The sequence below is a fragment of the Rhipicephalus microplus genome, chromosome 1 (assembly GCF_043290135.1).
Source record: "Rhipicephalus microplus isolate Deutch F79 chromosome 1, USDA_Rmic, whole genome shotgun sequence".
NCBI lineage: Eukaryota > Metazoa > Arthropoda > Arachnida > Ixodida > Ixodidae > Rhipicephalus > Rhipicephalus microplus.
Genome location: NC_134700.1, coordinates 302,354,362 through 302,381,103, shown reverse-complemented (window position 1 = coordinate 302,381,103; position 26,742 = coordinate 302,354,362). Strand labels below are relative to the sequence as shown.

Sequence of the window (26,742 nt, the reverse complement as noted above, 5' to 3'; positions counted from 1 at the left end):
TCATCCCATTCTTGATGGCATAGCTGGGTACAGTGTGTTTCGATGTGCTTGTTTAGCTCGGCGAGTTTTCTTCTCAAATTTCGATTGTGTTTTTGCCTATGCAGCCGTTTCTGAATAGATTTTTTGGCTTCGACAAGGTGTGCAAGCCTGCTCTCTATCCGCATTGAGAGGGTTCCGCCACACTCATCTTCCTCTTCTCGTCGAGCCAACCAGTCATCCCACTCCATTTCGGTTGTGGCTTTTTCTACGTCTCGTAAAAGTTTCCTGCTCCATTCTTCTATGTTTTCGATGGGTCCCTTTATTCTACGTCTCGTAAAAGTTTCCTGCTCTATTCTTCCATGTTTTCGATGGGTCCCTGTTGTTTCTCGTTTCTGCTTTTGCGGAATTTGTCCCAATCTACGCGCCTGATTGTCCGTTTTCAATTCCTGGTGGGAGAATTGCCTAGGGCGATGCTGAGGATCCTGTGATCACTTCCCAGGTCTTCAAAGGTGTTTTCCCACGTGATTCGCCCGGCGTTCTTGCAGAGGGTTAGGTCCGGCGTGGTGTCCCTGTACGGACCTACACCGATTCTGGTGTGCGAGGCTGGCTCATTCAGAATGGTTAGTTCGGCCTTTGCGATGAGGTCGGCAAGGTTTTTTCTTTTCTTGATGAGTGCCCATATCCCCACTGCGTGTGTGGAGCGTTAAAATCTCCTCCAATAACAAGTCGGTTGTCGCCTGCGATGTTCATCGTTTTGTTAATTAGTTCTTCGAAATTATGCTTTAGGCCCTTTTTAGACGGGCTGCTGTATACGTTTAGGACAAAAGTGCTGCTCTCCTTTTTGCTGCGTGGCACGACTTCTATAAGAATGTGGTTGATATCCGTGACTTGCTGTGTAATGTGTGGGATAGCAACTAGCTCCTTCTTCACTAATGTGGTCAGGACTATGTCTCTCCCCTTTTCTTCTGTGCGTTGTTTGTGGGTGGCATACCCGGCAGTTTTGGCGTGGTCGAATGTCTCCTGCAAAATGATCACGTCAGGTTTTTTTCTTTTTGTGGTGATTTTGATTAGTTGCGCCATCGATGCTTTTTTATTAGAAAATTCCACTGCCAGATGACGAGTTCTCTCATTTTGGTGCCCGCTATGTCTAAGAAATTTTCTTCTCTAGCTTTTCGAGCCGCTTGTCGTATTTTAGTGCCAGCGCCTTACTCTCCGCCTCACTGTCGCTAAGTCGCACGACCAGCATCTCGAACATTTTCTCCATTTTGTCCGACAGTTTGTTGATCATGTCCTCGAGGACGTCTGTTTTTTTAGTGCTAGAACAGGGCCTTTTGACCTCTTTTTCTGAGTCATTTTGCTCTTTGGTTTTTGTCAGCGGGATTTTTCGCTTGGCGCCTGGTTGCTGTGTTTCCACTGCTACCATTTCTACCGCCTCATTCTCTCTCTCCCCTGTGGTTTTGGTCGCTGGCGTGGAGAAGGCCGCAATGGCGGTCGACGGAGGCGACGTCTGTATCTGCATTTTCATGAGTATTTCATTAAGTGTTTGCTGTAGTTCATCAATTTTTTTTAGCTGATTTACTGTTTTGCTTTTTTGCTTTTTCTAGCTCCTGTCTGAGTAGCTTGTTTTCCGTTCTGTATTCCTCTACGCATTTCTCTATGTCTCTGTAATTATCCCTAGCGTTACTATTATTGCCGGACCTTGCCGAATCGCGATTGGCCACTACGTCTGACCAGCCCACCTTGTCTGGCGTCTTCTGTTCTCCTTGCTGCTTCGTTGTCACTTCGGGCATCCTTCACCTCGAGGTGGATCTCCGCCCGCTCCTGGTCCTGGGTCTGCTTCTGGACCTTGACCCCAAGCGACGTAGTCCCCAGGCTCCCAGCCTGGACTTGGATCTGGATCTGGACCTTGATGTGGGTTGACGGGCTGGTTGTGTGTTGCTGCTTCCCCAGGTGTCCTGGTCTGGCGAGTCGGCTTCCCGATGGAGTTCTTCCTCGTTTCTCCTCGCAGCCCACCTTCGTTGCTTTACGAAGTATGGCGTCTTAAATTTAGTCCCGCATGTCCGGTCTGCCGTGGGGTGTGCGTCTCCACAGAGCTTGCACTTGGGAGTGCATTCATGGTCTCTGGTAGGATTTTTGGCACCACACGCCGGGCACAACTTGTCTGTCGGTCTTGGGCACACATCGGGCCTGTGCCCGAGCCTCCCGCACTCTTCACAAAAGTCTATTTGCTTCCGGTAGAGGGAAACTTTCATCATGATGCTGTTAAAGTAAGCCCACATGGGGACCCTGTTGCCTTCGTACAATAGTATCACGGTGGTCCTGCTCCCCAGTCTCTTGGCGTACGCCAATGAAGGGTTCCTCGCGTTCACCACGGCATGCATGAGCTGATCATGTGTGTACTTCAGGGAAATGTTGCGGATTATCCTCTTGGCCATGTGTTCCGGTGCCGAGACGTACGCGTTGGTCTCGTACTTCCTCCCGTTGATTTTTAAATCCTTGATTTTGACGAATTTCGTCGCCGTCTTCTCATCCGGTGTGCTGATCCCCAGGATATTGGGTTGGGGCAGATCGTGAAGATTTCGTTGTTGCTCACCCCTGCTTCTTGCCGTATGGCTTCGTCAAGGCTAGCTCTGCACGTGTGTCTAATGCTCAGCCCGTCTCTTGGTCTGACGATTATCTTGATGTCATCTGCAGGTAGCCTTGGCATCTTGCTTGCTTGTAAAATCTTGCTCCCGATGCTCTTCCCATCTCTGCGGGTCGGACTTCTCGAGCGGGTGCCTTTCTGTGCTGTCTCTTCGCCATAGCTCACACGGCCCTTCCTTTTATACGTGACTTCGATCCAGCCCTCCGTGTCGCCGTCAGAGTCTCGTCTTGTTGAATTGCTATCGTCACTTGGAGTTTCCCCCACTTCTGCATCATCTACGTCCATTTCAGAGGTGCGTCCGATCCCTTGGCTTACAACTCGGCACCATTGATCACGCTTCCCGAGGCCGGCGTCGGCCTTGTCGGTGTAGGCTTAGCTGGGCACACTTGTAACTCGGGTGGTTTTTCACATCGAAAAAGCTTCAAAAAAGAGTCTCTCACCTAGCTTTTTGGTGTCAAAGCGTTCGGATGGACCCGCTCTATGTGGTGGTGGTCGATTGCCAGGTATTTGACTTGATAAAACTGTGCAACACATTCATAAAAGGCAGAGCCGACGTGAAGCGCGTCCACAGCGTTGCGTTGCCCGGCAGCGTCCCCCACGCTGACACACCCGGCAAATCAGTACGAATGCTTTCACCTTGTCTAGTTTCAAAGTCTTTGACGGAAATTTTTAGCTCAGGATATAAAGCATCGAGAATGGCAAGTGGTGACCTCCTGTTGGAGCTCCGCGACCAGAAACAATATGAGAGACTGCCTAATCTAGTGAGATTCGGAGATACCAAATTAATAGTAACCCCACACCGAACCATGAACACCACCCGTGGCGTTGTTTCAGATGATGACCTTTTAGGGCTGACGGAGGCTGAACTCCTGGAAGGTTTCAGTGAACAAAATGTCATCAACGTGAAACGAATTAGGATGAGGCGTGATGGCAAAGAAGTCCAGACTAAGCACCTGATACTTACCTTCAATTCAAGTGTACTGCCTGACTCCGTTGAGGCTGGGTATATCAAGCTTCGAGTGAGGCCATATATACCAAACCCTCTCCGATGTTTCAAATGCCAGCGGTTCGGCCACAGTTCACAGAACTGCCGAGGCCGTCTAACTTGCGCGAAATGCAGTGCTGAAGAACACACATCAGATGCCTGTGAAAACGCTCTTCACTGTACGAACTGTAATGGGGAGCATACCGCATACTCACGGTCCTGCCCATGCTGGAAAAAAGAAAAGGAAATTGTCAAAATTAAAGTAAAACAAAACATTTCATTTAGGGAGGCACGAAGGCAGGTGTCCTGCCTACCAGAAACCAGCTTTGCTAAAGTGGCGCGTCAGGGGGCAGCGTCAAGACGGCCCCCGGCGCCTGTCTGGCACACGTGTAGTGAGCCAGCGGTGACGCCATCTGCCCCTTCGGCGGTTGCAGCCAGTGCTGCTCCGCCATCCAAGAAAGACCCACCAACCTCTGGGCTGGGGGCCGCGAAGGTGTCCTCTTTTGAGGCGAGGCCCTCAAAACAAACGCAGCGCTCGCAAGAGCGCATGTCCAGCGCCTCGCAAGAGGCAATTGACACAACACCGAGCGTGAGGGCGTAGCCAGCGCCTAAGGATCGGCGTGACTTCATCGACCGATCCAAAAAAGAAAAATCTCTCGTGTCACGGCCCCTGGAAAGGGTCCGTGAGCTAAATTTCCATCCTTGAGCACACAGCACAAAACACATCTAAAATGGACACACAGATCTTACAGTGGAATGTGAGAGGACTTCTCCATAACCTCGATGATATTAGAGAACTTCTTAATAAACATACTCCAAAGGTGCTGTGTGTTCAGGAAACACATCTCAAGTCCACACAAACAAACTTTCTAAAGCAATATGCCATCTTCTGCAAAGACCATGACGACGCTGCCGCTTCATCAGGCGGTGTCGCTATAATAGTTGATAAAGGTGTTACCTGTAAGCAATTAAACCTCCGAACTTCTCTTGAGGCAGTTGCTGTCCGAGCAGTACTGTTCGGGAAGCTACTAACAATTACCTCTATTTACATTTCCCCGTGTTATCAACTTTCAAAGACACAATTTCAAAGCTTCATTGATGAACTTCCTCCGCCATATATAGTCGTTGGTGATCTAAATGCACATAATCCCCTATGGGGCGACTCCCGTTTAGATGTGCGAAGACGCCTAGTAGAACACTTTCTGTTTTCGTCAGGTGCATGTCTACTAAACAAAAAAGAACCAACGTATTATAGCACTACACACAACACATACTCTTCTATAGAGCTGAGTATTGTCTCGAGTACATTAATTCCATATCTGGAGTGGTTCGTTCTCAAGAACCCCTTTGGGAGTGACCACTTCCCGATTATGTTGAAGTTAACAAAAGAAGATACATGCTTGCCTGACTTTCCTCGCTGGAACACCAAGTCAGCCAACTGGGAACGGTTTCGAGAAATTACATTTTTAGACGGAAATGAGATTGCTGATTTTAATATAGACGATGCTGTAGCATACCTGACAGGTTTTATTATTGACGCTGCAGTGAAATGTATTAAGCAAACATTTCACTAACGGAATGACCAATAAACTTTGCATCCCATGGTGGAACGGCGATTGTCGGAAAGCGCGCAATAGACAAAATAAAGCTTCGAGACTACTCCGCAATTACCCAATGGCTGAAAACCTCGTCAATTTCAAACAGGTTAAGTCCCAAGCCAGAAGAACGCGTCGTCTTTCAAAGAAAGAAAGTTGGAATAGGTATATCTTCGGTATAAATTCTTGCACTGACGAAACGAAGGTTTGGAATAGGGTAATAAAGTTAATGGGTCGGGAGTCACACCCCCTACGTTTGGTAAGTAGCCGAGGGGAGCGCCTGGAGGAGCAGGCGGACATCCTAGGCGAACACTTTGAATATGTCTTAAGTGCATCGCACTACACAGAAACGTTCTTAAGATTCAAAGAACGCGAAGAGCGGCAACCCCTTAAATGTAAACGTCCATCCAGGGAGGCTTACAACTGCCCATTTTCATTAACTGAACTTAAGGCATCTCTTGCGTACTGCAACAACTTGGCGCCAGGTGGCGATCGTATAATGTATGAAATGATCAAGTATCTTCACCCCGAAGCACTAAAAACACTCCTAACCCTCTTCAATACCATGTGGGAAGCTGGGTATATTCCATTGTCATGGAAAGAAGCGATAGTCATACCGGTACTTAAACTAGGCAAAGACCCGTCCTTGGCCGCCAGCTACAGGCCAATAGCGTTAACAAGCTGTTTATGCAAACTATACGAGAAAATGTTAAACCGGTGCTTAACCCACTTCCTAGAAAGTAACGGTATACTAGACCCCCTTCAGCATGGTTTCAGAGAGGGGAGGTCGACAATAGACCACCTTGTTCGCATAGAGACATATATCAGAGATGCATTCATTCATAGGCAGTTTGTGCTTTCGGTATTCTTAGACCTGGAGAAAGCGTACGATACCACATGGCGATTCGGGATTCTACGCGATCTTGCCGCCATGGGCATCCATGGGAACATGTTAAACACAATTGAAAGCTATCTGCCTAATCGAACCTTTCGCGTAAAAGTGGGAAATGCTCTCTCTAGATCATTTACCCAAGAGACTGGTGTTCCGCAAGGGGGGGTGCTTAGTTGCACACTCTTCCTTGTAAAAATGAACTCCCTGCAGTCAATAATTACAATCGCGATGTTTTATTCCGTGTATGTTGAAGATGTGCAGATGAGTTTCAAATCATGCAATATATCTATCTGCGAACGACAAGTGCAGCTTGGAATGGACAAATTCTCTAAATGGGCGGATGAGAATGGTTTTAAAATAAACACCCAGAAAAGTACTTGCGTACTCTTCTCCAACAAACGAGGGGTAATGCCACTACCAAACATTGTGAACAAGGGAGACCAATTCTCTGTGAGCAGCGAGCATAAATTCCTGGGAACCACTTTAGATTCTAAGCTCACGTTTATTCCCCATATTAAACATGTAAAAATGAAATGTCTGAGAGCGATGAACCTCCTAAAGCTCCTATCACGTACAACATGGGGTAGTGATCGGAAGTGTCTCTTGAACTTGTACAAAAGCCTTGTTTGGTCGCGCCTTGATTATGCCTCTATAATTTATCATTCCGCAATGCCAAGTGCTTTGAAAATTCTAGACCCCGTACACCATCTGGGTACCGACTTGCAACCATTGCTTTCAGGACAAGTCGGATCCAGAGTCTCTATGTAGAGTCGAATCAGTGGTCACTTCACCTGCAGCGATCCTATAGCAGTTTCACTTATTTTATAAAGGTACGCACAAACATAAAGCATCCTTCTTATTCAGCTATAAACGATATGACCGCTGCCACCTTCTACCATAATGGACCCGCAGCGAGAAAGCCGTTCTCTTTGTGTGTGAGAAACTTAAGTGAGGAAATGGGTGTTCCGCTGCTAGAACTTTGTCCTATGCCCACAGCAAAACATTTACCGCCGTGGCCGTGGCAGCTTATACATTGTGACACCTCATTTGCCGAGATCACTAAACACGCACCAGAAGCACATATTAAAATGCATTTCCGACGATTCCAGTCCAACTATTCATGTGTAGAGTTTTATACAGACGCTTCTAAGTTGCATGCAGGGGTTGTGTATGCAGCCGTCGGACCATCCTTCTCGGAATCCGGTGTACTGCACCCGGAAACAAGTATATTTACGGCTGAGGGTTATGCACTATTGTTGGCTGTGAAGCATATACGGAAATCAAACATACAAAAATCAATTATATTCACAGAGACTCGTTAAGCATCGTAAATGCATTAAGATCCCTTTTCAGATTCAGAAATCCGGTAATAATAGAGCTGTATTCCGTTCTGTGTACAGCGTATATGTTCAACCAGCATGTTACTATTTGCTGGGCACCTGGCCATAGAAGCATCGAGGGCAATGTGTTAGCTGACCAAATGGCCACGTCAATTATATTGCGCACTATTAACCCCACCGCTACTGTCCCTGCAACAGATCTAAAACCCTTCCTACGTAAGAAACTGCGAAACCACTGGCAACGCTTGTGGGACACAGAAATAAATAATAAGCTTCACTTGGTTAAGCTGCGGTTGGGTTACTGGCCCTCGGCTACAAGAACACGGCGAACTGATGTCCTATTCTGTCGCCTCAGAATAGGACACACATATGGTACCCATAGCTTTCTTCTGACTGGCGATGAACCTCCTATTTGTGGTAGATGTGGCGACAGGCTAACTGTCCTCCACGTCCTCCTGGAGTGTCCAGAAGCTGAAAGAGAGAGAAATAAATATTTTGCTTTAGCATACCGCTATCATCTCTCTCTACATCCTACTAGGTTTCTCGGCGAAAAGCCGCTTTCCGACGCAAAATCAATCCTTGGCTTTCTAAAAGATGTAGTATTGAATGTTTTTAGCCCAACAAGTTCATAGCGCATCCTCTGTCTAGAGGATGCCGCTGTGATAGCAGCTTTCATTAAGCCCAAACCTCCATGCTCTTGTTTAAGGGCTCTGCAGAGGCACTGGTGCTCCAGGCCAAGTTTTTATTTCATATACGTATCACTTTTGAAGCATTTTATGTCTCCTCAGCACACATCATTTGTCATTGCCATAATTTTACTATATATATATATATACACACATATATATATATATATATATATATATATATATATATATATATATATATATATGTATGTATATTTAATGCACCTACAGCGACTGTTTTTAGGCCCATTTACAGCCACGTCACATCTGTTTTATCCATACTGCATATCGCACAGTTCATTATCATCGTTCTGGCGCTTTTTGGCCACATCTGGCCCTTGTGCCAATAAACTCCACTAATCAAACCGCAAAGGCTAACGGTAGTTAGCGTCATGACGCATGCGCAGTGGTAGCGACTGCAATGAATAGCGTTTGCATACGCTATTCAAAAACTTCCTAATATATAAGAACACCTGAAATTTCAGATGCTAAATAACTTCAGCATCTGAATTTTCAGAATTGCTGCCAAAATTTCAGGTCCAAAACCGCATCGAGCCCCCATCCTCTGCCACTTTTATCATCTTCATGTGGGAACCAGCGTTTTCTCGAGTCCGTACATGTGCGACTGTAGCAGAGCCTGAAAGGCAGCTTTGCCTCAGTATGAGAGTTTTATGGGGTCAAGGATAAGTTTGAAGGGGTTGCTGTCAATAGACCTTTTTCAAGCAACTCCACAGGGCCCCGTGGGCGCGCGAAGCACTATGGGAAAAGTTGGTACACCGAGAGAACCGGCTCTTCTGCCGCCAGCTGCTCGTTGGCGCCGTGCGAGTGCACAAAACAAAAAGAACATGCCACCGCTTGTTCAATAGGGTCCGAACACACCTACATGTATCTACGCATAAAATGTGAAATGAATAACACAGTCAGTGTAGGTATTACTGGGCGAGTGTACATCAAACGTAGATGATGAGCGGCATGTCAGTTGTTGCGTACCGATACATGTGGTCAAAACCTGCTATTGTGAGGAATGTGAGCTGCAACACAGAATTCATAGTTATTGAAGGATGAACTGCTCATGCTTTTAATACCATCGCAGTTTGATTGGGCTCGTTAACACAAGGCTACAGAGAAGTGTTATAGTTATATAATTTTTAAAATTTTTATGAACAAGTCATGCGCTGAAAGAAAGGAAAGGAAAACGCATTCTGAACGCGTTTCAAGACGGAGGGATGGAACTAAGATTCACTGCGAGATAACTTGCTCTAATACTTTGTGGTTTCTTATAAGATGCTTGTGTCTCTGCGGAGCATGTTTGCTGCCAGTATATTCCACATTGAGTGAGACTACTAGTGAATTTTGTGTTGGCACTTTCAAATATTATTCAATGAGGACTAATGATGTCATGCTTACGCTCAGCGGGAAAAAAAAAATTCGGGCCCATTACAAGAGCATTAGTTCCAGTTGCAAGAAGGTACGGTGTCCTGCCTATATCATATTGCATTGGTTTGTTAACAGCTCATTCGCACTACAAAAAAAGATTAATCTGATGACCTTCACCCACAAAAAAAAAAACTAGGCATATTACATTTATTACATGCATATGTTTTGCAGTCTGAAAGGAAGTTGGGAAGCAATATGGGGGAGGGTTGTGTTTTCGGCACCTTAGGCTTAGTAAAATTTCTTCCATCGAGCGCAAAAGGTCGCAGGGATCTGCAGTGGGCAGAGAAAAGTACTATGAGAGGCATGCCAATTGTTCTTCCAATTGTTGTGCAAGAGCTCTCATCTGTACATCAGTCAGATGGGCTGATGTATCAACACGTGCCCCGGAGAGCATCAAAATTCATTGATTGAAGCCATCTCATCGCACCTCGCATATAAAGTCATGCAATTATAGCTTCAAAGGCCTGGGAATCTCGCAGTCACCCTAATTAGACCGCGCGAGGAATCTCGGGGACATATCATAAAGAACACCACATCTTGTTTGAGTCAATTAACCTTCACTATCACTACAACACAATTTTATTAATCAACGGTAAACACGCGCCTCGGTTCTTAGTCTTCTTGTACCTCTTCTCAATGTGCGTGATGCACCACCATTTTCTTATATATGTTTTCAACACGTGCGATAACCTTTCAGTCTTGAGTGAGCGTTTGCGGTGTGCATATTTCTTTCCTGGTCCTGCTTCTTTCTTTTTGGTCCGTAGGCTTTATTTCAACCTGCAGTTATAGTGCTAAAGGAAGTTGGTAAACGCATATGCTGCGAGTGGCGTGCAGTGGTCTAGTCAATGAGTTTTATTTCATGAAATTGTAGTTATTTCTAAAGCACTCTTTGAATATACCAGAACCATACAATTTACTCGTAAATAGTCTCAAATGACATTGATTCCTAATGCCTCCGTGAATTCGTGAACAGTACTTGCACCTTTTAGACAACCAAGTTGTACTGTTTTTTTGTTTATGTAGAAAGCGCACTGATGCTAAAGGATATTAATAATGAACTTAAGCTTCTGAGCCGCTCAGCTGGTTGAACAGGGGAACAAGTGCAAATTGTGGACAGGTCATCGCACCCAAACACTGAAGTTTGTGAGTGAATCACGCAGTAGTATATCACACTTTGCCGAGTTCACTTGATCTGAAAAGCGCTGGCACGGTGCAAACAAAGTTGGAGGGTGAGGTCCGCGCGCTCGTCATGGCGGTTGCTGTGGCGTACTAACTTTTCCCATAAAAGCTTGCGCGCCTGTTCGTGGCACTAGTGTGCTTGAAAAAGGTCTATTGGACGTTGACTGTATTTGTCTTCAGGAGTTCGAATAGTGAAATTTTGGTGCAAATCGAATCTAATTGCAAACACTATTAGAAAGGTATTTGATACTTCCAATATTTGCACTCCTTTATTTACTGTATACAGTGAAGCCAAAGACCCCTCCACATGCCTCGTGTAATGCCGACATGACCAGCATAGACAGAAGTAGTCAAATGCATCAGTTTTCCATTCTTAAATTTCGAGGTAACAGATCTGCCAGTGCTAGGTGTACAGGAAGCTTAATTTTTTTGCGCTTCTAAGGCCTTAGTATTTCAATTTTTTTGTTTTTCCACACTGCTGCCGAGCAGAGTTCTTGTGCTACTGGTATTTGTTTGTTTTTTCTCACTGTTGTCATCACTATTCTTATTGTCTAAAGCCATTCCGAAATGACTGGCCACATTACGCGAAAAACTGGCAAAAATGACACTGACGATAAACTTGGCGAGTCAACGGCAAAGCAGACCGAAATTGATGACCTCAGAAAGAAAATTATGTCACAACTTCATTCTTTGAAAAAAAAAAAAGTGTTCAGTACTGCAGCGATTCTTGTCACAGTGTGACTGAGATGGGCAGTGACATAAAAGAGGTAATAAAAGATATTAAGGAACTAAGGTTATGTAATGGAAGACTAAAGAAGGAGAACGCAAAGTAGATTGCGCGAGTCGACGAGCTAGAGCAATATTCTCGCTCCAATAATATATAGGTCAAGGCCGTTCATATAGAACCAGATGTGAATCGCGTGGTCTCGAAAATGCGTGAGATCATTGCAAAACAGTATCGAAGGATAATATTGACGTCTGTCATCGCGCGTTCCCAACTAAGCAAAACGAAGAAAACATAATTCTGCGTTTTTGGCGGCTGTTTTCCGGAAAAATATGCAAATTGCAAGGGTTATTGCCATTCACAAAGGGGGCGACAAAATGATGTGGGCAACTTTACACCTATTTCTATACTTTCAGTCTTATCAAAAGGCATGAAAAAGATTATGCACACACGTCTTTTTCGCTTTCTGAATAAACACTCTCTTATTTCATTGGCCCAGTACGGTTTTCTGAAAGGGAAATCCACAGAACAAGCACTACTAGCCAGAAAAAAAATTCACAATAAAGTATTTGAAGACGAAAATACAGTACTTGGCATCTATATTGACTTCTCAAAAGCTTATGATTCTGTGCAACATAATATACTTCTGCATAAGCTAGAGCATTATGGCGTGCTTGGCAAATCCAATGATCTTCTTCGTTCATACCTCCAGCATAAGTCAGTTTGTCACGAATGAAACCTTTAATTCAAATACAAAACGTCTTAAGACAGGAGTCCCCCAAGGGAGTATACTCAGACTGCTTCTCTTCGTCTACATTAACGACATTTTCTCATCTGTTACAAATTGTAAGTGGGTAAATTACGACGATGATACAGCCCTTTTTTTTTTTTTTTTTTCAGAAGAATTCAACCGAACGGGTTGGTATTCTTAGTCAATGGTGCGCTTGCTGAAGTATTAGAATGGTCATAAAGAAATGCTTTGAGAATTAACACAAAAAAAGACACAAGCCATATTTTTCCACACTCAACACAGTCATTGAGCCTACAAAAAATTGTATCTTGATAATGATATTGTAACGAGTGGTTGTGTTTATTTACAGATGAGGTGAAATGGCGCTGGGAAAGAGCAGCGTACTTCTGAGACAGGCTTAGTCCGCTTCACCCAACCACACAGCCCAAGCGCCGCTCCACTACTCTTCTTCTTCTTCCACAACCCGTACGCTCGCGCATCTTCGTTGCATTTCCCCCGGCGGCAGACGAAGCTCGCAGAGTGAGTTAAATATGCCTATGATGGTACTGTTTGAGGCAGGCTACGTGAACAATTTGCGTAGTGTGAGAACGTCGTTATTGGCTGTGACTCGGGTGACAACGTAATTCACGTCGCTGAGTCGAGTGACTATCACGAATGGGCTGGAATAGTTTGCTAGAAACTTCCGGTACAATCCTTTTCTGCGAACAGGAGTCCACAGTCAAACGTAGTCGCCAGGAGAAAAACTCTATGGGGATATGCCTGGCATCGTAGCGACTCTGACTGTGTTCTTGAGAAGACAGTGTTCGAAGTCGCGCTAGTTGACGTGCTTCTTCAGCACGACACAACGTCTGAGCGATGGATAGATCTTCCTGATAAGAGAAAGGTAATAGAGTGTCTAGAAAACTCTGTGGGCTTCGTGCGTAAAGCAGAAAGAAGGGCGAATGTCCAGTAACTTCATGCTTGGCGGTGTTATATGCGTAAGTAACAAACGGCAAGATGGTGTCCTAGTTCCTGTGGTCGGCACCAACGTACATCGATAGCATATTCGTAATAGTTCGATTCGTTCTCTCAGTGAGACCGTTAGTTTGCGGATGGTAAGGGGTGGAGTGGCGATAAGAGGAGCCACAGAGGCACAAAATTTATTCAACCACATCGACGATAAATTGCCATCCACGGTCACTGATGAAAACCCATGGAGCACCGTGACGCAATATGACCCGTTCTAACAGAAAAGAAGGAACAGCAGCTGCTGTGGCCGATGTCAGTGCGTCCGTTTCCGTATAACGAGTTAAATAATCAACGCACACTATAACATATCGGTGGCCGGATGAAGTCTTAGGAAGGGGTCTGAGCAAGTCAATGCCGACTTTTTCAAAAGGGGATGTCGGTGGAGGGATGGGCTGCAAATAACCTGCCGGGGCAGTGGTGGATCGCTTGTGGCGCTGATATATAGCGCAACTGGCGACGTACTGTTTTGTGGTCTTCCACATTTTCGGCCAGTAGAACCTCTCACGTAGTAGATGTAGCGTACGTGTGAAACCAAGATGACCGGATGCTATGTCATCGTGCATAGAACGAAGGACGACCTGGCGCAGGCTTTCCGGCACCACTAGAAGCAACAGGAGGCTGTTGGCTGAATAGTTTATCTTATACAGCAAGCCATTTGAAATTGTAAAGTGCTTGTCGGCGAAGTTATGTGCAGTTTCGAGCAAGCGTTTCAGGGTGGGGTCGCGCTGTTGTTCACGTTTGAAGCTGCTGGTATCTGGGAAGTCGGACGAGACAGAAACTAAATAGTCATCAATGTCGTCGTCGTCAGCATTGGTGTGTATTGAAGGAAGGCTGGATAAGCAGTCGGCATCCGTGTGACGTCGTTCGCTCCTATACGTCACAGAAAAGCTGTACTCTTCGAGGCGCAACGCCCAACAAGCCAGCCGGCCAGACGGGTCGCGAAGTCCCACAAGCCAGCATAGTGAGTGATGATCGGTCACTATTGTGAACTCGCGGCCATGTAGATACGGTCGGAACTTCTGAACGGTGAAGACGACTGCTAAGCACTCAAGCTCTGTGGCGGTGTAGTTCTTCTCTGCTCTGGTCAGTGTCCGACTGGCATATGCTACGACGCGCTGATGGCTGTTGCAGAGTTGGACCAGCACAGCGCCAACACCTAGCCCACTAGCATCAGTATGAAGTTCAGTCAAAGCGTCAAGAACAAAATGTTTCAGGATGGGCCTTAAAGTCAATAAAAACTTCAGCTGTTGAAATGCAGCCTCACATTTATCATCCCACAAGTACGGTGTGTCTTTATGAAAAAGGGACGTCAGTGGGGAGGCAAGTTGTGCGAAGTTCTTAATAAATCGACGGAAATATGAGCACAGACCCAGAAAACTTCGCAGGTCCTTCACTGTTCGTGGTTGTTCAAAGTTGCGAACCACTGCGGTCATCTGTGGGTCTGGTCGTACGCCTTCTTTATCCACGAGAAAGCCTAATACGAGGGCTTGACGTTTTCTAAAATGGCACATCTTTGAGTTTAAAACGAGGTCAGCTTCGCGTAAGCATTCAAACACAAGTGACAAGCGGTGGTTATGCTCTTGAAAAGTCTTTCCGTGGATAATCACGTCATCTAAATAGCACATGCAAATTTCCCATTTTAGTCCACGGAGTACTGTATCTATAAATATCTCGAATGCCGCTGGAGCATTTCACAAACCGAAGGGCATAACGTTAAACTCAAAAAGACCGTCTAGTGTTACGAAGGCCATCTTCTCTTTATCTGAGGGATGCATAGGAATTTGCCAATACCCAGAACGCAAGTCAACAGAAGAAAAATAGGAGGCAGAATGCAGGCAGTCCTTGGCGTCATCTATACGTGGCAAAGGGTAGACGTCTTTTTTTGTGATTGCATTTAGGGGACAATAGTCTACTCAGAATCTCCATGAATTATCTTTCTTCTAGACTAGAATGACAGGAGCTGCCGACGGACTACACGATTCTTGTATGATGCCCTTCTTTAGCATGTCTTCAACTTGCTCAGCGATGACTTTCCTCCTTTCGGAACGCGATATGCGATAAGGCTTCTGGCGTATTGGTGGTGCATGGCTTGTATAGATGCGGTGTTGCGTACGTGAAGACGGTGGCGTAACGGTAGACGTCTCATCTTGGGCAAAGTCAAAGACTGAGGCATAGCAGCGACCATTCAGTTGAAGGAAGTGACTTGTTGATTATACGGTTAATGCTGGCAGAATAGTCGGGGTACAAATTGGCGTGGGGTTTCTTTACATCCACCGACAGTTGAAGTGACCGTATGGTAAGAGTTCCTATATTGCTCTTGAAAGCTTGCCAATTTAAGTCCTGCAGGCAGAGATATGGGCTGCGCGGAAACGTTCACAGTCCGCAAATCGGCACAACCATTGACAATGAGCACGAGGCAACGAGGCACAATAACATTTTTCTTAAGTGCGTTACTGAAGTTCGGCTCTGCTAAACCGTAGTAAGAACCCGCACAAGGACGTAAAGAGTTTACGCGCTCAAACATTGCGATATGCGGGGCCAAGCAGACGTCTTCAGACACGGAAAACACGTCCGAGCAGTCATCAATGATATCTTCTGTCGATAGAGAGGGCATCACGGGACGAAAAATAATCCCACCACTACCACAATCCAGAGTGGCACCACACTCACGTAAAAAATCTATACCTAGAATGATGTCGTGGGTCGCACGTGCAAGCACCGTTAGTTCAGCTCTAAACATTTGATTTCCTACAGAAAGTAAAACAGAACACCAACCGGGCTCAACATTTCTCCCCCTATGCCGCGGAACGTAGCACTCCGATTCCAAGAAAACATTACTTTTGTCCCAAGGAGATTTTTAAAAGACATGCTCATTATGGAAACGGCAGCACCGGTTTCAACTAATGCAACAGTACTCACATTGTCTACAAAAACACTCACTTTGTTCTCAACCATTACCACACAAGGGGGTCTTGTTTAAGATGATTTTGCGGCCTCACCCCTATCGGTCACACCAGTTAGTTTCCCAGTGGTGGTGGCGTCCCCGAGCGGCGACGCAGGGATGGGGATCGCTGTTGGCGTGCGGGTGGTGGGGTAACGCTGCGGTCGGAGCAAGGCAAGTCAGCACGTGCTGCGTGGTGCTGTTGGAAAGAGCCCTGATATGGTCGAGACTTGCCAGCAGGCACATAGGGCGTGTACACGTTGAATCGTGGAGCTCGCTGCTGGCGATGGTAGCAGTACCTAGCGATGTGTCCAGGTAGCCCACAGTTGTAGCATGTACGGGTGTCGTGTCTAGTCATCCCCGGCGAAGTAGACTTCGTTGGTTGATAAAAGCCGGGCGATGGCGGCTGAGGAGTAAATCGCCGTGATGCAGCTTGCCTGCGTTCCTGGTTTTTGAGTGGCCGTTCACTCCTTCGTTTGAACCCATCGGTGTTATTCAAGCGAGGCTCAAAGTAGCTCTGACGCATCCGAGGTACCGGTGGTTCACGGGGCCGTTGGTTGAATGCACACTGATGACAGACATTGGCGGTGTCCACAGCTTGCAGTTGAGCTAGTTCTTCCTTAACCACTCGTCTTATAATCGAAGAGATGTCGTCCTGCGATAAAAGGTTGACACTTGCAATTGTGGGCACATTGTCAAGACGTGCGTGGGCACATTGTCAAGACGTCCAAATTTCGGTAGGATTCTTCTCCTCTTTAGCGCTTCAAACGCTCGGCAGTGTTTCCTTAGGTCACAAGGTGTGTGTAGGTCTTCCTTAGTGATAAGGAAGTTGTACACGTATTCCACGATTCCCTTGAGCAGATGACCTACCTTATTTTCGTCAGACGTGGTTGCACTCACGATTCCGCAAAGCTTCAAGACGGCCTCGATGTAGGTGGTGCATGTTTCGCCAGGTAACTGAGCTCTGCGTGAAAGCGTTTGCTCCGCATGCTTAACTTTAGAAGTCGAGTCACCAAAGCACCCCTTCAGCTCGTCCACAAAAATGTCCCATGTGGTCAATGCACTCTCGTGGTTGTCGAACCAAAGAGACGCGGTGCCGATGAGAAAGAACACCACGTTCTCGAGCTGCTTAGCAGTGCTCCAGTGGTCGCTGCGACTCACTCTTTGGTAGTGCTTAAGCCAATCCTCAACATCGTCATCCGGCTGCCCCGAAAAGGTCCTTGGTTGACATTCCAGCATGCCGCAGCGAGCTTGTCCCGGCGGGTGGGCGTGTTGCTCATCAGCAACGAGGTTGTTATGGCCTGCTCCGGCGTTCTCTATGTCTGGTAGCTGCGGTGGCAAGCCTGCAAAGCGTCTGCTTCGTCGCAAAATTGGTAGAGCTGGGTCGTCCAGATCGATGTACCCGGCACCTTCCACCAAACTGTAAGGAGTGATTGTGTTTATTTACAGATGAGGTGAAATGGCATTGGGAAAGAGCAGAGTACTTCTGAGGCAGGCCTAGTCCGCTTTACCCAACCACACAGTCCAAGCGTCGCTCCACTACTCTTCTTCTTCCACACCCCGTACGCTCGTGCATCTTCGTTGCAATATAATATAATTAGTACTGTAAACGAGATTAAAGCTATAGGTGTTATTTTTACAGAAACATCGCCATGGGATAATAAGCATGTACAGTATGTTTGCAACAAGTTAAATTCCTTCACTGCTTTGATTAATGGAAACACTCAAATACTACCTCAAAAAGCTCAATGCTTGTTATACAATGGGTTATTTTTATCATCGGTAAACTATTGTCCCCTTGTATGGGGTAACACATTCTATGACAACTTGAAAAAACTCAGTGTATGCCAAAAGTGAGCAATTCGTGCTTTAGCCAACGTTCCGCATACTACTCACACTGCCCCTTATTTTGAAGCATTAGATATACCTAAAGTTAAATTGACCAACGCATTTTGTCTTTCCTGTGCATATCGTCTCGCCATAACGACTAACAACATAGACTTCATCACTTCATTTCGCCTAACAAGACGTCGCTATGCATACAACACAAGAAGTCAGGACCTCTGGCTCCTGCCATTATGTCAAACTATGGAAGTCAATCGATATCATTCCAACTACCCGCACTTTTAAATAGACCTTCTAAATATAACTTATCTGCTGAGACGGCTTCAATACGCACCCTTCACTCATTTTTATTGGGTGATGATAAAAGCTTCTTTTTTCACTAGCATCTCGTTGTGATAGTCAGATGTGTGTGCGTATCTGTTCGGTGCATGGCGTTTTTTTTTGCCTTCACTATTTCTTTTATTTATTTTTTTCTGTTGTGCTTTTATTGCCTTCATAGTACTTTATTGGCATAAATTATAAACTTATGTTGTATAGATTACAGTATTTTCAATTGCGATTGTGCCTTTCTTTTTCCTTTTACCCCCTCTTTATTCTTCTGAATTGCATGACTGTGTCTCATTACGTATTGTAATGCACAGTTCAATGAACACTTCTAATAGACTAATGTAGGCAGGGCGAACTTGTGCCCGAGAATAATAACACAGCTAGAAAGGAATCTTCTAGCAGTCCCAAGGATTCAGCTCTGCTTCTTTCTTTCTCCACGTTCTTTTTTCCAACACGGGTCGCTCGCAGCTGGGCTCCGCAGGCTCGTGTGCCGCAAACCATCCGGTGGGCAAAATCTACTTTTAAGTATATCTACTTTTAAGTATTGGCTAGCGCGTGTAACTTAAAGTCACATTGTGTCATTGCCCCCCCCCCCCCTTTCCAGAGTGCATCGTCCCGGTGCTTGTGCCGAACTGGTTGCATGGCGATCATTCACTACACCTCGTCGTGGATGCAGTAACGTCGAACTACGTTGTGTCCTTGAGGTTTCATTGCCTGTCCTGATTTTGTTGGTTTTATCCTGACAACATGCACAGTTTTCGTGCGATACCGCCATCGTGAAGAAATATCCTGTCCCTCTGGCATCGCTTCGTAGTTGAGCGAGCCAATGCGGCGAAGCACTCTGTACGGAACAAAATAGCGGTGAAGCAGTTTTTCCGATAGGCCACGTATACGTACAGGAATCCACACGCATACTCTTTCTACTGATGCGTACTAGACGTCCCTTCGCCCCAGATTGTATCGGTGCGTGTCGGTTTTTCTGCTGTTGTAGAATGCGATATCGTGCCATCTGTCTGGCTTTTTTTGCTCTTTGTATGTAGTCGTGAACGTCATAGTCATTCTTGGACGTCTCGTCGATAGGTAACATTGCATCTAAAGGTGTCGTTACCATCCGGCTAAAAACAAGTTGGACCAGCGTCATTCGTGTTGTCTTTTGCATCGTGGTGTTATAGGCGAATGTTGCGTAGGGTAATATTTTATCCGAAGTGCGGTGTTCTGTATCCACGTACATTGACAACATATCAGCCAGCCTTTTGTTCAGCCGTTCGGTAAGACTATTTGCTTGAAGATGATATGCCGTCGTTTTCCTATGACTGGTGTGCATCAATTTCATGATACATTTCATCAGGTCAGCCGTAAATGCAGTTCCGCGGTCCATGATCAAGTTCTTGGAGTTCCGTGCTGCAGTATGATGTTGGAGACAACAGAATTCGGCTACTTAAACGGCTTATCCTTTAACAAGAGTCGCTGTCTCGGCATATCGGGTTAGATAGTCAGTCGCAACTATTATCGACAGTTTTCCCGTTGATGACGTAGGAAATGGGCCCAGTAAGTCCATTCCCACTTGTGTGAATGGGGCCTCTGGTGGTTCTATCGGTTGAAAGAGGCCTGCTGGTTTAGCGGTGGGGCTTTACGTCTTTGGCAGTCCCGGCAAGTTCTGACATAGTGTCGTACAGAGCTAAGCAACTTCGGCCAATAGTATTTAGTGCGGATGAGGGCTAACGTTCTGTTTACTCCTAAATGTCTACCTGATGGATCGTCGTGGCAAGCCTTCAAAATCTCTGGTCGCAGAAGTGAAGGGACAACAAACAGGAATGTCGCTGTATTGTTGTCAAAGTTCCCTTTATACAGGATGTTGTTTTGTAGGATGAACGCTAACAAGTTGCGGGAAGAAGGTCGTGAAACATCGACAGACTGTCCTTATAGGTACTTGATCAAGAGGAGTAGCTCAGGGTCAGAGGATTTTGTTTAGTAGGATGAACACTTAACAAGTTGCGGGCAAAAGGTCGTGGAACATCGACAGACTGTCCTTATAGGTACTTGATCAAGAGGAGTAGCTCAGTGTCGGAGGGTGTTGTTTCGTAGGATGAACGCTAACAAGCCGCGGGCAAAAGGTTCTGGAACATTGACAGAATGTCCTTATAGGTACTTGATAAAGAAGAGTAGCTCAAGGTCGGATCACTGATGATGTGCCATCTCTGACGATGTCACAGCTCCCAAGAAAACAAAATCTTTATCGTCCTCGTAGAAGCAGAAGCAGCAGGTTGAATCGAAGCACGTGACAAGCAATCCGCATCACTGTGCTTGAGACCTGATTTATACACTAGCGTGATATCGTACTCCTGTAATCGCAGGTTCCATCGTGCAAGCCGTCTACATGGGTCCTTGAGATTAGCCAGCCAGCATAGCGAATGATGGTCGCTTATAGCTCGAAAAGGCCTACCATATAAATATGGGCAAAACTTGCCGATAGCCTATACCACGGCAAGGCATTCTTTCTCAGTCGCTGAGTAGTTCACATCAGCTTTCGAAAGAGTGCAACTGGCATACGCAATGACTCCTCCTTGTCCGTTTTGCCATTGGATGAGTACAGCCCCAAGACATTGCTTGCATCCGTGTGGATATCAGTTTCTGCTTCCTCATCAAAATGCGCTGGAACAGGATGGCTTTGAAGAAACTTCCGTAGTTCATTGAAGGCATCCTCTAGTTTGGCAAGCCATACGAAAGGCATTTCGTCTTTCGTCAGCCACGTCAGGGGTTCAGCGATTCGTGAAAAATTTTTAACGAACCGTCGATAATAGGTGCAGAGACCTAAAAATTGCTAAAGAGCCTTCTTGTCTGTTGCCTTCAGAAATTTCGCTACGGCCTCAGTTTCTGCAAGGTCTGGGCGGACACCTTCTGCACTAATGACATGGCGGAGAAAAAGGAGCTCACGAAAGCCGAAATTACATTCCTGCGATTTTATCGTCAAGTCTGCTGACTTGATAGCAGTGAGCACGACCCAGTGTTGCTCGAAGGTAGCAGAGAAGACTACAACATCGTCGTGATAAACCAGGCACGACTGCCATTTCAGACCGCAAAGCACCGTATCCATCATTCGTTGGAATGTGGCGGGTGCTGAACAAAGGCCAAAGGGGAGTATCTTGAACTCGTATAAACCGTCCGGTGTTACAAATGCTGTCTTTTCACAATCATCTCTTTCGTCAACTTCTATCTGCCAATATCTACTTTTAAGATCCAGTGAGGAAAAATACCTGGCATTTCGCAGTTTATCCACAGTGTCATCAATTCTTGGAAGAGTTTAAACGTCCCATTTAGTGACGGCATTGAGCTTTCAGTAATCAGTGCAGAAGCGTAAGGTTTGGTCTTTTTTCTTCACGAGAACAACAGGTGACGCCCATGGACTTGATGAAGGCTGGATTACGTCATCCTTGAGCATTTCTTTAACCTGATTACCAATAGCTTCTCTTTCTCTTGGCGACACTCGGTAGGGATGCTGGTATATTGGCTTCACTGACTCATCGACAATGATGCGATGTTTAGCGATAGAAGTACGTCAAACTTCAGACGACAACGAGAAACATTCGGCGAATTTCCTTACCAGACCCTCTATTTGCTCTTTTTGGCTTGGTAGTAGCCCTGTCTCGATGTCGACGGTTGCAAGGGCGGACTCTACATCTTGCGAATCAGACTCATTAATTTTGAAAGTGCGCAGCTCTGTAACCTGGACGAAATCATTCAGACTGGCGATGAGGGTTCCCTTTGCAACGTGCTGCACCGCATTTCCAAAATTTGTAGGTAGAACATTCGTACATCCTTCACGTAACTTAACGAGGCCTCGTGCCATGCAGATCCCTTTTTGGAGTATCAAGCAATGTTGTTATCAGCAAATCCTTTGAATTCACTGAATGCTTTGTTGGTTACTGCAACAAATATGCTCGATCTTGGCGGCACCATGACGTCATAATCTGGAATACAAAGGTCATATACATTTTCTTCAGTTTCAAAAGTAGCAATCGCGTGCCTAGTCGCAAATTAGATGAAAGATTCTCGCAAAGTAATTACAGTGTCATTAGCCTATAAGAAATACATGTCGATAATCAAGTCTCTTGAGCATTCTGGCAGCACAATAAAAGTGGCGACGTACGTGAAACCCCGTATTCCAATTCTTGCTGTGCATATTCCAGTTGGGTCGATGAGGTGCCCTCCTGCTGTGCGAATTTGTGGTCCCTTCGAAGGAGTCGGCACTTTCTTAAGTATTTTAGAAAGTCCGATACTTATCACTGAATAATCTGTGCCTGTATCTACCAGTGCAATGACTTTGTAGCCGTCAACCAACAAACGTAAATCGGAAGCAACATCACTATCGAAGCACCAGTTTCTGAGTCAGTCGTTGTTCAGAGTCAGCGATGGAGTTTTTCTGCATTAGCGTCGACAGCCGCCTTGCCTCCACAGGTTGCAGACTCTAGTTTTCTACGCGGGCTTGGGGAACGAGACCTTGGGGAGCTTGCTGAAAGTCGGGGTTAAGCGACCTGTACCTCCCCGTGGTCGTTGCTAAAGGTTGGTGTCGTTGGAAGCCACCTGAGCTTTGACAACTCGACAGGTATTCTTCAATTTTGAAGGGGCGTTCACCATTTCGTGGTCGAGTTGCATTGACAGGAAAACCTTGTAGTCCTGCCTGGCGATAGCGACACGTTCAGTAGAGGTGACCAGCCTCCCCACAGTGGTAACGAAGCGGTATCCTGTCGGGAGTGCGCCAGTGATTGCTCTTCCCGAGTCTCCTCTCGGGCGTTGGCTGCAGGGTGCTGGGCGGCATCGGGTACTGCATAGGTGTAGCCTCTGCAATGTCCGCACGTCTTGGAGATCTTCGCAGTAGCACATCGGCAAACATCATTCTCGTCTGCTGTTGTAGTGGCGGTTCTGGCTGTGCATTGCTCAAAGGTTTGCGTATCACCTGCCTGACCTCCTCACGTATTATTTCGGCCAGAGACGAAAGCATTGAAGCGTTCTATCAAGGCGCTGCTTCTGGAGTTCTTCTCAAACAGACTGCACTAACTCGCATAGTGCTTTCATGCTGTTACCGAAGACTGGTGGCAACATGTCCAAGGAAGTGATGATCGTATCCCGGTTGTATAACCTTGCTCGCTGTTGTAACGTCCTTTCCATTGTAGTCTCCTCGGAATGAAACTTGGCGACGGTGCACGGCGGGCTCCGAATTAGTCCAGCAAAGAGTTCTTACTTCACGCCTCACATCAGATGACGCAGCTTCCTGTCTTCGCTCATATTTGGATCCGCTCGGCGAAATAGGCGAGATATCTTTTACATACATGGCGACACTTTCATTATTGCGCTGATTTCTTGTCTGGAGCGCAGCTTCAGCCCTCTTTGCGGTCTTGTGTTTGGGAAAGCAGCAAGTAGCTCCTGTCGAAAGTCATCCCACGACCGAAAGGCAGCTTTGTGGTTTTTATACCACGTTCGTGCGCTATCTTCTAGCGCGTAGTAAATACTTCCAAGTTTGCGCTCTTCTGCTTATACGTTAGCCTTTGCGATGCGTTCAAAGTGTTCAAGCCAGTCCTCCATGTCTTCGTAGCTTTTGCCGTGGAAAGGCTTTGGTAGCATTGGCTGGTTCACTACAATGTTGGCTGGAGTGACCTGAGCTGTCATGTTAATTGAGTACCCGTTCTGAGCCATTGAGGTTCTAAGGGAAGTAGATAAAGGTGAAAATTCAGGACCCTCACCACATAGGCGTCTACTGCAGTGCTGATGAACAGGTGTCAGCTCATTGGGTCCAAATCGCTGTGGTTCTGGACTGTGCTCCGTCGCTGAAGAGGGGCTTGGCATCGTACCCAGCACCTCCACCAAATTTGTGACGCACAGTTCAATGAACACGTTTAATAGACTTACGTAGGCAGGGCGAACTTGTGCCCGAGAATAATAACGCAGCTAGAACGGAATCTCCTAGGAGTCCCGAGAATTCACTTCTGCTTCCTTTTTCACGTTCTTCTTTTTTCCAACATGGGTCGCACGCAGCTGGACCCCGCAGGCTGGTGTGCCGCAAACCAGCCGGAGCGCATAAGGCTAGCGCGTGTAACTTGAAGTCACATTGTGTCAGTATAAAGTTTCTTAAAGAATCAAATATTTTGTTGTTTAACCTAGTTTTTACTACATGTTGCCACTATTTATATTAGTGCACTGAATTCAAATTTTATATTTCCAGCAAATTTTTTTTTCTACTTGACTATTTGCTGCTGGACTTTGTAGGCTGCCGAAGCTTTGTCAAGCTGCAGTACTGCGGCTTTTTTCCGCTGCCCCTATATTTCTCAAGGAGAAAGAAAAGCTGATTTATTGATTGATTGATTGATTGAAGGCAGCACACGTGAAAATGACTAGCTATTGCGGTTCATGTAGCATTTTCACCAAGATGACTTCAGCCACTTGCGTCTCACAAGACCTTGAGAAGGCATTGCATTGCTGTTGTGTTTCAGTAGTTTGGTAGCTACCAAGCAGCATTGGTAATGCCTCCAGTATTGTACATTCTGCATGGTGATCAGTTTTTTTGTTGTTCTATTTTATTTTGTGTGAAAACAAGTTCTAAATTAGTTTTGTCGTGTCAATAGATGCACTGTTTGGTTTTTCAGTCACCTGCAATTGTTTAACGCATGCAGTTTCTGGCTAAACCTAGAGTGTACAGCTGCCTTTGTCTCCATTGCAGATATTTGGGCCAGTAATGCAGATTTTGCGTTTTGAAAACATTGGCGAGTTGATCGAGCGTGCGAACCAGACTAAGTATGGTTTGGCCGCAAGCCTTTTTACACAAGACCTTGAGAAGGCATTGCATTTTTCATCTGGGATCAAAGCAGGAACTGTGTGGTGAGCATTAGCAGCTTTCTCTACAGCTGTGGCTTGAGTTGGATAGTGAAAATTACTGCGCTTTTGCAAGTCATTTGGTGTGACTGATTTTTAAAAGGCACACTGTGGTTTCATATAATTTCTTGCTTGAGTTGCAGCATTTCGTGAGAGAATTGGCGTGGTTTTTATTTGTAAAGAATGCAATATTTTATTGTAATAATTACCAGTTAAATTCTTATCACAAGACATTCAGTATTGAGCTTGTTGAAACATATTGTATATGCTGCAAATCAACTTGAAAAAAGTAACACTCGCATCTCTTGCCACTGTTATTTTGCACTGTTTGTGTCATAGTGAAATCAAATTTTTATCGAATTGGCCTTGAGAAGATAGCGTGGCGCCACCCATGTCATGATGTCACTCATAGGATGCCGAATTGTGTCATCTGCTGGTACCACGTGCTTTTTCCACCACGTTTCTTTGTTGTGTACACCGCATGTGCTTCCCATTTGTCATTAAGCTAATTTTTTTTTTAAGATGGGGTATGACCTGGTAAAGCTTAGAATAACGGAGCTGGTGGTTAGGTGTTCATTCTGGAAGACGCGAACACGGACACAGGAAGGAAGTCTTCTGTTGTTGGGGTGTGCTCACTTCCCTGTCTTTCAGAATGAAAGACCTGATATTTCAGACAAACATACTGCGTACGAGCCAGAGTCCCCTGGTGGGACTCATTTGTAGCTCTCTACAATCCCCGCGCAGCAGATGTCATAGCTAACGATGCTAGTGACATCACGAAAGCTAAGCTAAGCTGCTAATACGTTATTAAATATTTTCCCCGCGAGAATTCTTGGACTATGTTTAAAAGGAGCCACAGAACAGTAATAACACCCACCCGTGCGGTTCAAATGCACGGCTGTCAATGAACACTTGCGAATGGTGAGCGTGGAGAATTGAAAAACATGCTTACAAGCGCTCGTGGGATATACAGGGCCAATTTGCTTGCTCTTGTGAACTGGAAATCGCTTGCTGATTTGCTGGCCAATTGACTGCTCTTTTTAGTTGTGATATAATAAGATTGATGGTTGTGGTGTACACGTATCCCGAAGGAGTATGGCCACCAGCGTGGGTCCGGTCTTAGCGAGCCGGAGGGCACGCGTTAACCGTCGCCGTGGCGAGAACACGATACTGCTCAAAGTCGCAACACTTTATTGTGGCAACACCAAATGCAGTACAGCCTGTTGCAAAGGCGCGACAGGAAAGAAATAGGCTTATCCACGCCACGGGCATAAAAGTACTGCACAGGGTGCCACGAGCACGTCCCCGCGGTAAAGGTGATCCACGGAGACACCGGGACCAAGGCCCGGTTGCTCGAGCGAGGGCAAAGACGCTCACGTTGGCTTCGGAGGGAGGCGGGTCGGCGCAGCTAGGCCACGCACTAGGACACCGTATCGCCCTTCGGCCGTGCGTACGCAGTGGGGCAACAAAAGGTGATCGTTCGCCTCGGGCGCGAGGCGCCGTCAGCGAAGTCCGACGAGCCCTGAGCGACGGGAGTCGACAGAC

The 26,742-nt window shown here is 46.1% G+C and overlaps 2 protein-coding genes across 4 annotated transcripts in view; one reads left to right on the top strand and one right to left on the bottom strand.

The window, feature by feature from the left end:
• LOC119159477 (Aldehyde dehydrogenase) overlaps positions 1 to 26,742 on the top strand; it is a 58,799-nt gene that overhangs the window by 28,896 nt on the left and 3,161 nt on the right. For 2 of the 3 annotated variants that reach the window (XM_075865755.1, XM_037412245.2), the window contains exon 10: positions 25,046 to 25,203. The exons of the other annotated variant lie outside the window; for it this stretch is intronic. In XM_075865755.1, coding sequence (XP_075721870.1) covers positions 25,046 to 25,203 — 158 coding nt within the window. The remainder of the gene's footprint in view (positions 1 to 25,045; positions 25,204 to 26,742) is intronic. 3 annotated transcript variants of the gene reach the window in all.
• Positions 7,720 to 26,742, bottom strand: part of pr (6-pyruvoyl tetrahydrobiopterin synthase purple) — a 31,611-nt gene continuing 12,588 nt past the window's right edge. The window contains exon 6 of the mRNA XM_075865776.1: positions 7,720 to 7,906. Within this exon, the coding sequence (XP_075721891.1) occupies positions 7,870 to 7,906 (37 nt within the window). The 3' untranslated portion in view covers positions 7,720 to 7,869. The remainder of the gene's footprint in view (positions 7,907 to 26,742) is intronic.